The sequence below is a fragment of the Gloeophyllum trabeum genome (assembly GCF_000344685.1).
Source record: "Gloeophyllum trabeum ATCC 11539 unplaced genomic scaffold GLOTRscaffold_00010, whole genome shotgun sequence".
Classification (NCBI taxonomy): Eukaryota; Fungi; Basidiomycota; class Agaricomycetes; order Gloeophyllales; family Gloeophyllaceae; genus Gloeophyllum; species Gloeophyllum trabeum.
This window is the reverse complement of record NW_006920419.1, coordinates 774952-787547: the sequence shown is the minus strand read 5'-3', so window position 1 is coordinate 787547 and position 12596 is coordinate 774952. Positions and strand designations below refer to the sequence as shown.

The 12596-nt window shown below is 56.0% G+C and overlaps 6 protein-coding genes across 6 annotated transcripts; 3 read left to right on the top strand and 3 right to left on the bottom strand.

Moving 5' to 3' along the window:
• Window positions 1-2953: 2953 nt before the first annotated feature.
• Window positions 2954-3292, top strand: GLOTRDRAFT_24029 (uncharacterized protein; the record flags this gene model as incomplete). The annotated part of the gene is made up of 1 exon (XM_007869499.1): window positions 2954-3292. A coding segment is annotated over one exon (339 nt), but the record flags the coding sequence as incomplete, so codon positions are not given.
• GLOTRDRAFT_78639 (uncharacterized protein) lies at window positions 3167-3663 on the top strand. Its single transcript, XM_007869734.1, has one exon. The coding sequence runs from the start codon at window positions 3284-3286 to the stop codon at window positions 3569-3571; it is 288 nt and encodes a 95-aa protein (XP_007867925.1). The 5' UTR covers window positions 3167-3283; the 3' UTR covers window positions 3572-3663.
• Window positions 3664-4393: 730 nt separating this feature from the next.
• Window positions 4394-5103, top strand: GLOTRDRAFT_139788 (uncharacterized protein; the record flags this gene model as incomplete). The annotated part of the gene is made up of 2 exons (XM_007869733.1): window positions 4394-4825; window positions 4884-5103. Coding segments are annotated over 2 exons (438 nt in total), but the record flags the coding sequence as incomplete, so codon positions are not given.
• Window positions 5104-5444: 341 nt separating this feature from the next.
• On the bottom strand, window positions 5445-5834 carry GLOTRDRAFT_13603 (uncharacterized protein; the record flags this gene model as incomplete). Its single annotated transcript, XM_007869485.1, has 2 exons — window positions 5445-5622; window positions 5686-5834. Coding segments are annotated over 2 exons (327 nt in total), but the record flags the coding sequence as incomplete, so codon positions are not given.
• A 1702-nt stretch (window positions 5835-7536) lies between these two features.
• On the bottom strand, window positions 7537-8669 carry GLOTRDRAFT_139787 (uncharacterized protein; the record flags this gene model as incomplete). The annotated part of the gene is made up of 1 exon (XM_007869732.1): window positions 7537-8669. The coding sequence occupies one exon, from the start codon at window positions 8667-8669 to the stop codon at window positions 7716-7718; it is 954 nt and encodes a 317-aa protein (XP_007867923.1). The 3' UTR covers window positions 7537-7715.
• A 1264-nt stretch (window positions 8670-9933) lies between these two features.
• Window positions 9934-12572, bottom strand: GLOTRDRAFT_122197 (uncharacterized protein; the record flags this gene model as incomplete). The annotated part of the gene is made up of 9 exons (XM_007869731.1): window positions 9934-10082; window positions 10274-10521; window positions 10692-10914; window positions 11188-11260; window positions 11368-11419; window positions 11509-11661; window positions 12074-12172; window positions 12285-12344; window positions 12385-12572. 9 exons carry the CDS (start codon window positions 12570-12572, stop codon window positions 9934-9936), a joined length of 1245 nt encoding a protein of 414 aa, XP_007867922.1.
• Between the last annotated feature and the right edge of the window lie 24 nt (window positions 12573-12596).

Here is a 12596-nt window from a genome sequence, read left to right as displayed (position 1 = left end):
ACTCCGACGTTTCTGCGACCACGACCTGCCCCGATTCTGTCCCGAGGCCCCGAACAACATACTCTGGGCCGGCGACTTCAACCGGAAGCACCCCACCTGGGAGCTCCAGTCCAATGCGCAATGTTTTACGGCCTCGAACCTCCGACGTGCTCAAACCCTCCTCGATCATGTCGCCGACTTGGACTTATTCATGGCCCTACCGCCGGGAACAGCTACACTCGAACACAAGCGCCTGAAGAAGGAATACCGGCCTGACAATGTATTCCTGTCTAACCGCCTACAAGAACAGCTTGTGCAGTGCAAGGTCGAACGTGGCTGGACTCCAACGGGCACTGATCATTACCCGATACTGACCGTCCTCGACCTTCAGGTCTCAACTGCCGCACCGTCGGAAACACGTAACTTCCGTGACGTGGACTGGGCGAAGTTCCGGGACTCCCTCAAGATTCACCTCACAGCCCTCGGTGCCCCGGCGAGTATCACCACGATCGACGACTTCAATGCCCGCGCTCAAGGTTTACACGCCGCGCTGGCTGCTACCATCGAAGATCAAATCCCGCTCTTCAAACCTAGTACTCACATGAAGCGTTGGTGGACACGCGATCTCACAGCAAAACGCAAGGCCCTCCGCAAGGCTCGCAATGAGGCCTACAAGTACCGCTACATCGATGATCACCCCAGTCACGCCGCCTGCCGTGCCGTCGAAAAGGAATACCGGGATGCTATCCGATCCCAGAAGACCAACCACTGGCGGACCTTCATAGGTGAGGCTGAAGGTAATGACATTTGGACTGTCAACAACTTTATCTCGGGACCTATCGGCGACGGCGGCAAGACTCGGGTACCTACCCTCAAAATCAAGGACCCAGATGGTCGAGTAACCGGAGAAGCCTCCACTAACCAAGACCGATGCACACAGCTAGCAGGAGCCTTCTTCCCCGAGCCCCCAGCGCATTCCCTGGTCGACCCCGAGGAAATGGACGACTACCCTCCACCCGTCTCCAAGTTCCGCCCCATAACCCGAGCACGAATCCGAAGAGCAATAGCATCACTTGCAGGGCACAAAGCCCCGGGTCCCGATGGTGTCAAGAACATTGTCCTGAAAAAGTGCGTTGACCTCTTACTTGACCACTTATACTTTCTTTTCAGGGCAGTATTCGACCTCGACACCTACTATGCCCCATGGCTCGAATGGCACACAATTGTATTGCGGAAACCTGGCCGGCCCGACTACAGTATACCCAAAGCTTACCGGCCCATAGCCCTTTATGCCACCATAGGTAAGCTACTGACCAAGGTTATCACTGAGGATATCGCGTACATCAGCGAAAGGCATGGCGCCCTGCCAGCTAAACATTTCGGCGGACGCCCTGGACGCACGACATCCGACTCCATACTGCTGGTTACACAACACATCAAGCACGCGTGGCGGAACAAGAAAGTCGTCTCTATCCTCTTCCTGGACATTGAAGGCGCATTTCCCAATGTTGTCACTGAGCGGCTTCTCCACGACATGCGAGCACGTGGCATACCCGAGAAATATGTCCGCTTCGTCAAACGCATGTTGTCGAACCGCCGCACGAAATTGAAGTTCGACGACTATGAATCCTTCTGGATCGACATCATCAATGGCCTAGGACAAGGTGACCCGCTTTCAATGATCATCTTCCAGTTCTACAATTCGCATCTCCTCGACATCCCGAACGGCAACCGAGAAGACGCCGTTGCATTCGCCGATGACGCGGCCCTAATAGCGATTGGTCGAAACTTCACAGAGACAACCGCCGCTCTCAAGGACATGATGGAGCGACCCGGAGGCGCCTTTGAATGGGCAGAGAAGCACCACTCCAAGTTCGAAGTCAACAAATTTGGTCTCGTCCACTTCGCCAGAGCCCGCGTACCCGAGACCAACCCCTCTGCCACTCGGAAAACCAAGCCTGCACCACGGCCCAGCCTGGAACTCAGAGGTACGATCATAAAGCCCCTTGTTACTCACAAGTTTCTAGGGGTTATCCTTGACCAAGAACTACGATGGAAGGCGCACGAAGACTATGTTGTGACCAAGCTTGCCCAGTGGACATATCAACTCCGGCGGCTTAGCAAGACCACCTATGGCCTCCCACCAAAAGCTGCCCATAGGCTTTACTCCACGGTAGGTATCCCTAAGGCGATGCACGCTGCTGAGGCCTGGTATACGCCAGTCCGAACCTCCACTGGCCGTAAGTATCGTGCCGGATCTGTTGCGGTGACACGGCGTCTTGCAACCATTCAACGCTCGGCGGCTGCCTGTATAACAGGTGCGCTTCGCAGTACTGCTACTGACACCTTAGATGCCCATGCGAACCTATGGCCGATACATCACCAACTCAACCTGGTCTGTCACCGCGCCACCCTCCGCCTCGCCACGCTTCCCGAGACCCATCCGCTACACCCAATTGTTCGACGCACCTCCCGACGGTATGTGAAACGACACCGCTCGGCCCTTCACGAGCTGTTCCACCACTTCGAAATCCGGCCCGAGGAAATCGAGACCATCGACTCTGTAGGACCCCCGCCGAACTGGGAAGCTCCCTTCAAGACGCATATCGCTGCTGGAAAAGAGGCTGCAATAGCAGAAGAAGCAACAATCGCAAGCGCTCCTATCCGTGTGTACTCCGATGGGTCAGGCTACAAAGGTAACATCGGAGCTGCTGCTGTGCTACTGAAACCAAATAGCCCGCCGACAACCCTCCGCTACTGCCTTGGCCCGACTAACCGACAAATCGTCTATGGCGGCGAGGGTATAGGTGTCCTCCTCGGTCTAGAGCTCCTTTGCCGCGAGCCAACCCTGGAAGGTAACATTCATATAAGCCTTGATAATACAGCTGTCATACAGGCGTTACCATCCCACCAACGAAGACCCGGTTTCTACATCCTCCAGCACGTCCGACGAGCGGCTCGGCTTCTCCTCCAAGACAACCCAGCCCTGAAGCTTACTATCCGATGGTCTCCTGGGCATGAAAAGATCCCCGGAAATGAACATGCAGACCAAGAGGCAAAACTCGCTGCAGAAGGTAAAGTCAGTCCTAACGACCAACTACCACAGGTTCTCTGCCAAGGCCCGCTACCGCACAGTGTCTCCGCGATCAAGCAAGCCTACCGTGCCCAAACGAAACGCACGTGGCAGATCGAATGGGCGCGATCCCCTCGCTATGCCAAAACCGCAGCGATTGACGCCAAACTCCCGTCGGCTTCATACCTGGACCTCACGGAAAGCCTCACACGTCCTCAAGCTTCCCTCATTATGCAACTGCGCACCGGCCACGTCCCGCTGAATGGCTATCTACACCGCATAGGCAAGGCGGATTCACCTGACTGTCCCCACTGTCCCGGTCATCGCGAAGACGTCCGACACGTTATTCTCGAATGCGACCAGTACCGACGCGCCCGCCACACCCTGCAGAAGAAGCTTCGCCGCACTGCGATCCATCTACCGACGCTTCTGTCCCGCCACGTCAAACCCCTGCTGAAGTATCTACACCAAACCGGACGATTCAATCCAGCCTACGGTGAGAGCTTAAAGCCTAAGTGATCAGTTTGACTACCTTTGCCTCCTAGTCATCGCCAGTATCAATGCCTAAACTACCTCAACTTTAATTGCTATACCAATCATCCAATAATCACCACATCTATATTCGGGATGCTCAAAGAGGTGGAAACCCATCAAATCCTGGTCTTCATCTTCTTTGGGGGCGACGAGAGCCTACAGGCTTTGGCAGAGGAGCTCAGTAGCTTTTTCCCCACAGGGGTTTTTTAATGCGCTGGGCCGGGATTCCTGCCTTTGACCTTCTTTTCTTTTGAACATCATCTCACTCCGCCACCGCCGTTACATTTCTAACAAAGGTCTCCCGCGAGCTCCGCACCTCAATCGGGGGGAGCTACGCATTGTTTCAGTCTCACTTCCGCGTCCTGCAGCATAGATTGTAGCATGTTGTATGTAAGGTCCAACATAAGGGCAACGCCCTCGGGACCATAATTGGATTCAAAAAAAAAAAAAAAAAAAAAAAAAAAAAAAACCGAAGGGACTGACATACCATTCTAGCATGATGCAGAGGTGCACCCTGTGGTTGATACTGTGAGCATATTCGACTATCGTCTCCCGCCTGGATGTCCTCACTTATGTGCAGGAAGCTCTACGGAGTGACGAGGCGCATGGCATGGACAGTTTCGTACGTCTCAGACACCGAGACCAGCGCAGATCATCATTGATTCGAAGTTACAGACTACGGCGGATTCAGAGTCCGAAGTGGCCCACGCGGCGGATGAAACAGTAGATGACAGTGGCAGCACGTCGCAGGTACGTTGCCGGCGGTTTACGCTGTCCGCTTGAGTCGCTTGAATATCTGAATTGCAGAATACCGTCCACGCCATTCTCGTCAACGACGGCACCGGCTTGAATTTGACCGGTCTGGCAGGCAACATTCTCCGGATAAAGATTGTCGGATTGGGCGACGTAGTGTCATCAGGGAAGCAGACATCGACCTCCATAGGAGCGACCGAGATCAGCTGTACCCAGCCACAGGCTCCGGCTGTATCAGCCCCAGAGCTCTTTGCTGCCCTGAGGAATCCATGGGAGTCTGTGCAGACTCGCCCGGGGAACGGGTTGCATGCGGCTCATCAAGACCAGGAATCTCGACCAGAGTCTGTACCGAAGCCGCCGGAGCCTGAGGCCCATCACACACAAGCAGACACAGAGGCGGCTGAAACTGTCCAGCTGCTAGATTGGCGGGTGGAGGACGAAGCGAAGGATCGAGCGTTTGTCGAAGATGTGGCGTTTAATCCATGGGTCAGTAGTCTTCTTCGTGTTGGTCGCTAATTGACGGTCGAACCTAAACTCAATCCAGGATTAGATTAGACGTCTCTCAGGATCATCCTCGAATTGAGCTCTCGGTAGCTCTAAGTTTTCAGCGTACAATACGCCCTGAATTGGCTACAGAGGACGTACATTCGTCTGGCCTCTGCATTGTAGTATCGTCCGCGACATATCTTGTAACACCATCCATATATCTGTGTTCTGCAGAAATGATTCCATAATATCATCCTCAACAAGAAATAGACCCAGGGAACGATAGTGAGCAATTCGGACACCGTCAAGAGATCCCGGATTACAGTTCGCGCATAACCTGCCCGAAGCGACACCCACTGGAAAGGCGCAGCATTCACTGCCTCTCAACCAGTTCCTTGAGCGCCACCGCCTGCGCATCAAAGGCCTCCTGCAGGCCCTGCTCATACAGCGTCCGCAGCACGGGCGCCAGCGCCCCCTCGTACCCCTCGCGGCTCTCGTACAGCACCTTCCCCGCGTCCGGCCCGTCCGCAATTACGCTCGCCGCGGACCAGCGCTCCGCGCTCAGTAGGGCGTACGGAAGCATGACCTGCTTCCACGCTACCCGGCGCAGGGCAGGCTCGAGCGCGGTTATGTTCTCGAAGGATACTTGGGAGTGCAGCAGGTTCGCAGGGGTGCTGGCGGAGACGGGGAGCGGCAGAGGTGGGATCTGTACTTGGAAGATGACGTGCCTGTTCGCGGCGAAGGTTTGCTCGGAGGCGGGGAGCGGGATGAAGGCCTCGTCGGTGAGCACGGCGGAGCTACAGTATGTGCGTTCAGCTGGCGATACTAAGGGGAGACGGTGAGTGGGGGTGGAGACACACCGGACGAATGGGTTCCAGTTGGGGTAGGAGGGGAAGTCGAGGATCGCCGCCCAGACGTCGTCGATGCTGCCGTTGATCGCGACGCGGGAGGATGCGTTGAAGAGGGCGGGACCCAGTGGCGGCAGGTTCGTCTGGTTTGTGCGGGGCGGGTCCGGCACGGCGGCGGCGATAGCCGCGGCACTGACGCTGGCGACAGCGACGACGACTTGGAGGAGCATTGGCACTCGATCAACACTAGAGCTTGGTGCTCTGGAAATCGGTATATGTATGTGGTGCGGGATAAGAGCGGCGGGGATGCATGGCAACCTCTCATCCTTTCGCGCATGAGTCTAGACCTTCTGAACTTCGTACGAAGAATCAGAAGCTGCAGGCTCCTCAGGGTATGCGGACGAGAAGAGCAGGTGGATCACAAGACCTTAACGGTGGTGGCTCATAAAGAAGATGCCCCAGGCGTCCGTGAGGCTGCACTGGCTGCATGTACCCTTCAATGCAATGGTACTTGAGATAGTATCATTGCGATGGATGTGCAACATACCAGGGACCTCCGATGGACTGCAGTCTGCAAGTCATTCGCCTGCTCGAAGATTGTCCTGTGATTCCAGAGTATTGCGATGCGGTGCAACTTCCTCCCCGTAGACGAACCAGAGGTACCCTAATCCTTCGGGATTGAGAGCGTCGATGGTGCAGCCTTTGCAAAACAAGTCGTCGGGGCTGAGGTGTGATCATCTCTTGAAATCGGCAGAGGGCCACTTCGGGCTATTTCTCTCTGCATGGTTCGCGATGCCGTTGTAGATGACCGGTCAGGTGTCCTCCATGACAAACGTGTACCATCCAGTCACCTTCAGAATCCTGATCTAAGATACGCACAGACACCCGAGAGCCCAACAGTGGCGTGGACCAGCAAGTACGCCCGTCCATCTTGTGGTATTGGGCTGCGTGGAGGAAGGGTCCCCGGCCATGTGAGGAAATGTGAGCATAAGTGCGGCTCCAGAGTGATTCAAAAGGCCCCTCAAGATATCGGCTCGACACTTTTGCAATCAATTACATAGATGATCAGTTACTAGAACTTCGGGAGTCAACAGAGCAATGCTTACATGGGTGCATACCTGACGAGCAAGTCCCTATTGTGTGGCAAAGCGCCGACACATCGTCAGTAATCCTTGACTCTCCCCTGCTCCCCCCAATCGTGAGAGAAAATGTACCCACTCACCACCCACCAGCGCCCTTCATCTCGCACTCGGACACCGGGGTTGCCACGATACGGCACATCCTGTCCAGGAGATGCCCTACCTTGGGAACTCATTAATACCCGAGTTGCGGAGCCTAGCGTGTAGGCTGAGCTGGGCGATTGGCACAGTCCAAGTACATCGCCATTTCGGCGACGTCGCAGGGGATGCGATGTCGACCTTTATCAGCGCGGGTAAGCACAGCACGAGACTGTAGATAGGGAGCTCTACATATATATTACCCACCGCCCGCAGCCTGAGCATTATTGAACGGCACAGACGTAATCAGCTCGTCATGCGGGGCAAAGTACGTCCCGGGCGCGAGTATATTGGCTGCTGATGGGGGAAGGGCGGTCCTGCAGGACGGCGCTCCCAGGGATTGTACGTGGGTCTGCTGTTTATAGCATGTCGGAGGAGGGGGGTTCAGTAGAAAGGATTGAAGAGAGCGAATGGTCGAGGAGGGACAAAGGAATGTTGACCTTACCATAGTCAAAGGTCTGGACATGGCACTTGTCGAGTCCAGCCACTGCGGACAATGGAGAGCATTGTGCAGGTCAAGAGAAATTGACCCCGACGCGGCGCGCGTTCGCATGACCCTGGCGCGACGGCGATCCGGGATGTGGCAGCGGGATAAAAACACATTGAATTGCTTTCGGTACTTCTCTTCCTTCTCGTTCTCAATATACAATGCGATGCAAAATGGAACAGTCCTGCACACTGGCGCTCCCCCCCTCCCTCCACAATAATAACACCCATAAATAAGTAAAAAATGGACTCGTCGTGATCTCAGGCGCCGAACGCAGCTCAAAACCCAGCCAGACACCCCTCGTCGCTCTCAGCAAGGTGGCAGCTCGTCATCGCCATGCGGCTCGAGAACGGGCGGTACGCGGGCGGCGTGTACTGCTCCTCGCCCTCGTCGTCGTCGTCCGCCTGGCCGTCCTCGTGGCCCACGCCGTGCCCGGATTCCCACCCGATCTCGAGCTGCGACAGGCGCTCGCGCACGTCGCGGTCGCGCTTGCTGCGGCTCTGCCGTTTCCGCCGCGCCTTGTCTTCGTCGCGCGATAGGGACGGGGGGAGCGTGCTGGTCGGGGTAGCGGTGGGGGTAGTCAAGGTCATGTGGTCGTTCATGCTGGTGTGGTCGTTAAAAGATAAATATGATGATTGCCTTCCTTGTTGTTTGATGTTTGGTATAGGTATGGGTATCTGGGCGGACGAGGAGGAGGATGAGGAAGAAGTGGATGAGGCGAAGGACGCCTGCAGCGGCGGCGGACTGCTGAAGCCATCGGACTCGTCGGATTCGGAGGAGAGATCGGGTATCAGCGCTGGGATGGGGAGGTAAGCGGCCGATGGCGGTGGATGGCTGGGCGCAAGGGTGGGCGTGCGCTCGGGATCGCTATCGCGATCGCCGGTCCTCTCCCTTTCCCTCTCCCTCCCGCGCAGCTGTATGCCCAGGCCCACGCCCGTATTCGCCTGCACGGCGCGCGGGTGCGGGTGGCTGCCCGTCCTCTGCGCGGCGGGCGCGTCGCCGAGGACGTACGTCTTGCCGGGGCACCCGCGCGCGGGGAGCGCGCACGCGTTGGGGGTGACGACGATGGGCGAGCGGTCGTACGACGACGGCGAGTGCGTCGTGTGCATCCGCGTGAGCTTCGGCGACGGCGGGAAGCGCACGCCCTGCTCGCGGGCGCGGCGCGCTTTTGTGGGGGACTCGAGCGGGGCGGTGGCGGGCGAGCGTTTGAGGATGGGGCGCGGCGGCGACATGCTGGACGGCGCCGGTGACATAGGGGACGTCGGAGTCGGCGGGGGCAGCTGTTAGCACTGGCGCGGGCAGGCCATCGCGGTGCAGTCGGGTGTGTTGTAGAAATACGCAGGTGGCAATTCACATCAAAATACTTCTCTGCCAGTCTCAACTGACCAGCCGGCAACTCCCGGTGGCGAGCCGCCTGCCCTGTTTGACCCGCGCCGCCACATCCATGGCCCTGCTGCATACCCCGTTTGTCCTGCTTACGGCTGGCCATGAGATTCGGAGGGCACGACGCTGGAAAGTGCACGGTCTGTTGCCTTTTGCTGCCAGTACCAACGCATGAGGCAGGGATCAGAGGTCGCCTGACGCACGCGCGGACTTGACGCGTTCTATGCCCGAGCGGCTCGCCTTGCGCTCGTTACCCCGCTGCCTTTCAAAGATGTAGTAAACTACGGCTCTTATCCATGGTACAGCGTATCTTCCCAACCGATACGCAAAGCTTGTCTGTAACACTTCATTTTAGCCTGTCATCGTGAGTCCCCGCTCGGCCTCATGGCGTGCCGCTGATTGGTGATCTGCGTGCGTTTGTAGGATAATCGAAGCCTGATACTCGTGTCCGCCCCCGGGGGTAATGCATTGTATGAACCCGCTCGGGGGCTGATGAGGCCCATATCCATTAAGCGATTAACCTTCTTGCTGCTTCGTGAGACGTAACCTGGGACCGCCGAACCTGGGGTAGTTTGAAAGTAATAGGCCCCGTCAAGATGGAACTCTGCAGAGCACACCCGGGGGCTCTGGAATAACCCCTCTGAGTTTGAACGTGGCATGTTGCCAGGATCTTAGGCCTCCGGCTTCAGGGCCGCTCGCAGCGCGGTATCAAACGCGCTTTCGTCCTGCCACTTTGATAGGTGTGCAGGTTGCTGTCGGTGGGTTGCATAGCCAGCAAGCCTCGAAACGTGGTTCAGAGCGGCACTCTCACCGCCTCTCGCAGTCTGCCTTTCATCTTCCCGGAAGCGGCTGAGATCCTCGGCCCTCTGTACGTCACCTTCCCCGCATTCTTCTCTTCGGCCTCACTCAGAATTTCTGACGACTCTGCTCACATGCCACAAACGAAACCAGGCGCAGATTCAGAGCGACGGCGGTTTCCCCGGAATTCCAGCGACTGGCATTTGTGGCGTCCGGATCTCGAGATACATGATAAGGGAACCAGCTACCGAGACGATTCGATGCTCCATGCTCCACGAGACCGCTGGTTTCTATTCCCCTGGCATATTCAACGGCTCAGTCTCGCTCCCGCTGGCTAGTAAGTCCGTGCTGATATTTGACTACACGGCAGGATGCGTTGGTAGGTAGGACTTGCCTGATATCGTCGAACTTGGCTTCCTCGTCGCTCCCAATACGCCAACAAAGTTCTGATTCACCACCTCGACCTAATACGCCCGGTGAACCCGCTGAGCGTCAACCTTATATACCCCTCCCACTGGCGATCGCCGTCCACCACCCCAATCCGGAAAACCGTCCAAGTTTTTCGAGGATCGGCGCGTTCTTTGCTATCTCTGGGAAAAGACTCACCGCTAGATCCGTTAGCTTCTTAGGTTCCCTTGGTGTCATACCAGCGGACCTTGGTTTCCAAGTTCGGTGTCAATCCAGCAGGTGTGAGCTTTGAGCTTGAGATATTGTGTCGTAACTGATGACCTGCTTCCCTCGTGACGCGCCGTGGCTAAGTGGATGCGGCTTTCCCTGACGCGAGGTCTCACTCGACTACTAGCCGCAGCAAACTCCCAGCTCGTATTAACCCTGGCCTCCCTGCACCGAAATTGCGATATCGAACGCGCACTCCCCCATAAGTATGCGTAATGCCCTTCCTGGCTACGACGGAGCCGGTAAATCCATGCATTCCCGTCATAATGGCCTTTCACCCGGCGTATCCTCGCCTTGCAAAAGGTTGGTCGTTGCGTCTAATCCTTCTGTACGTCACCTCTTCTTCGGACTCAGAGTCTTCTTGCTCCTGTGACGAACCTTGGGAGAAGTCTACTCACACCCCTTTCATCATGGGTTTTCGCGCAGTTCTACCAGCGACGAGGTGTTCTTCTGCGCGTCCGGATCTTGTTATCTGATAAGCCTGTATCGAGTTTTGTCCGTATTGATGCTCCACGAGGCATTGTGTTCCTGTCCCCGTAACCAGCGTTAGGCCCCTGTCTGGCTGGGTATTTCCCCAAGTGTGGCCGACTGAATACCATCTCTGCGGTTTCTGTGGACTTCCTGCAATCAGATCTCGTCGTGCAGTCAGTCTCCGATTCTCAGCTACCGCATCCTCAGTCACTTTGTCGATATGCTCGTACCAGGGTCAAGCTAGCGCAACTCGTATAGCTCCGATGCCGACACCACCATCCAGTATCATGTTCGCAGCTCCCTCGCCTTGATTTGGCAGACCGTCCAAGTTTTCGCAAGATCGACGGCTGTTTCGCTGCCTTTGGGAAAGAACTCGCGTTTCAATCCGATTTAACACAGTACGCAAGGTCCGTGGATGCTTACCAGGCTCGCTCCCGTAACTAGATCCCGGGTGTCCCTCGTGACATTTGCTGGGCCGTCTGGTCGTATCCTTGACCTAGCCGGCAGTCTCGTGTATGTCACGAATCCATGCCCATGAGTGAGTCGTTATCTTGCCAGATTGCATTTCTATGCTCCGCCCTCATTGTTTCCTGGTATTCTAACCCAGTCGGCGTGCGTGCTCGTCTGGACTTCGAATGGTTTCGCACACTCTGTACTAGTGGCCGGTGCAGATACCAACGGTCAGTGCATAGTTGACTCAGAGGCTGGGCTTCACCCCGAACATAGGTGATTGTGGTGATTAACCTTCGATCGTGAACCTGCCACCCATGGTCGCGCTCCCAGCTCCCAGCTCCCGCCTGACCCCCACACCATATCCTTGCCCAACAGTTGTATAAACATGATTCCTCGAGGGCTGCTTTCCTAGCTCGGAAGTCGTACTCCCCCGTCTTTTGATACCTTGGCAGCCCTTAATATGGCAGACTGCCAATGTTTTAATCCAGTCCACGAGGTTGCGTCCATCTCTTGGGGGGGAGCGTGACGGCTTTACTCCTTATCTGCAGGCCTCCTTTCGCACACTGTGGCATGTGGAGTTGCACCATGTTCAGTGGCTCTGACTATGATTCAACCTCACAAGCCACCTTGTGATGACGAGTGGGATAGCGCGGTTACATGGTTTGGGGAGCTGCGCACTTTGACGGCGGGATATCGAGCGTTGTATGTCAGGGACATCCCTATATTATTCGCATTCTGATCCACATACTTTGACATGGGTGAGTAGATGTTTGGTTCACCAGCCTGGTGCGTCTGCATTGGAGCTTGTCCGGAGCCGACACATTATTGACGTGTACCAGCAGTTTGCCCAACGCACCAAGTATCCTCTCTGGTAGTTGAGTGTGGATCAAAATTCTCAGTGCGAATTGTATGTCCCTCGCAAGCGCTGTATTCACACTTGCAGAAGTCCGCCCTCCTATCCCGAGATATGTACACGATACCGATAGGCACCGAGCGCCAGGTGATGGGGGATCCTCAATATGTGAATAATGCAAACGCCTACCGTCGAACTCTGTAACAGGACGTACGTGCACACTGCAGACATTGTGGGCACACGCATTGTACAGAAAGCCTGTCCATATGACTTCCTACGGATATGCAACACAGTTTCGAACAAATGGAACGAACCCCACCCCACTCCCTCGTACAAGTCTCCTCATGCAGTCTTTTCCACCTCCGTGTCCTTCGAAGATACCCTCCGACTCGGAACGAGTGATGTAGATCTCACCACTATCTAGAAGACCATCATAGTCCTGCCCCAAGACAAGACATAGAGCTGCTAGCGAAAGTGGATCCGGTTCACTCTTGACCACCATAATTTACTCCTTCCAAGTCAGACA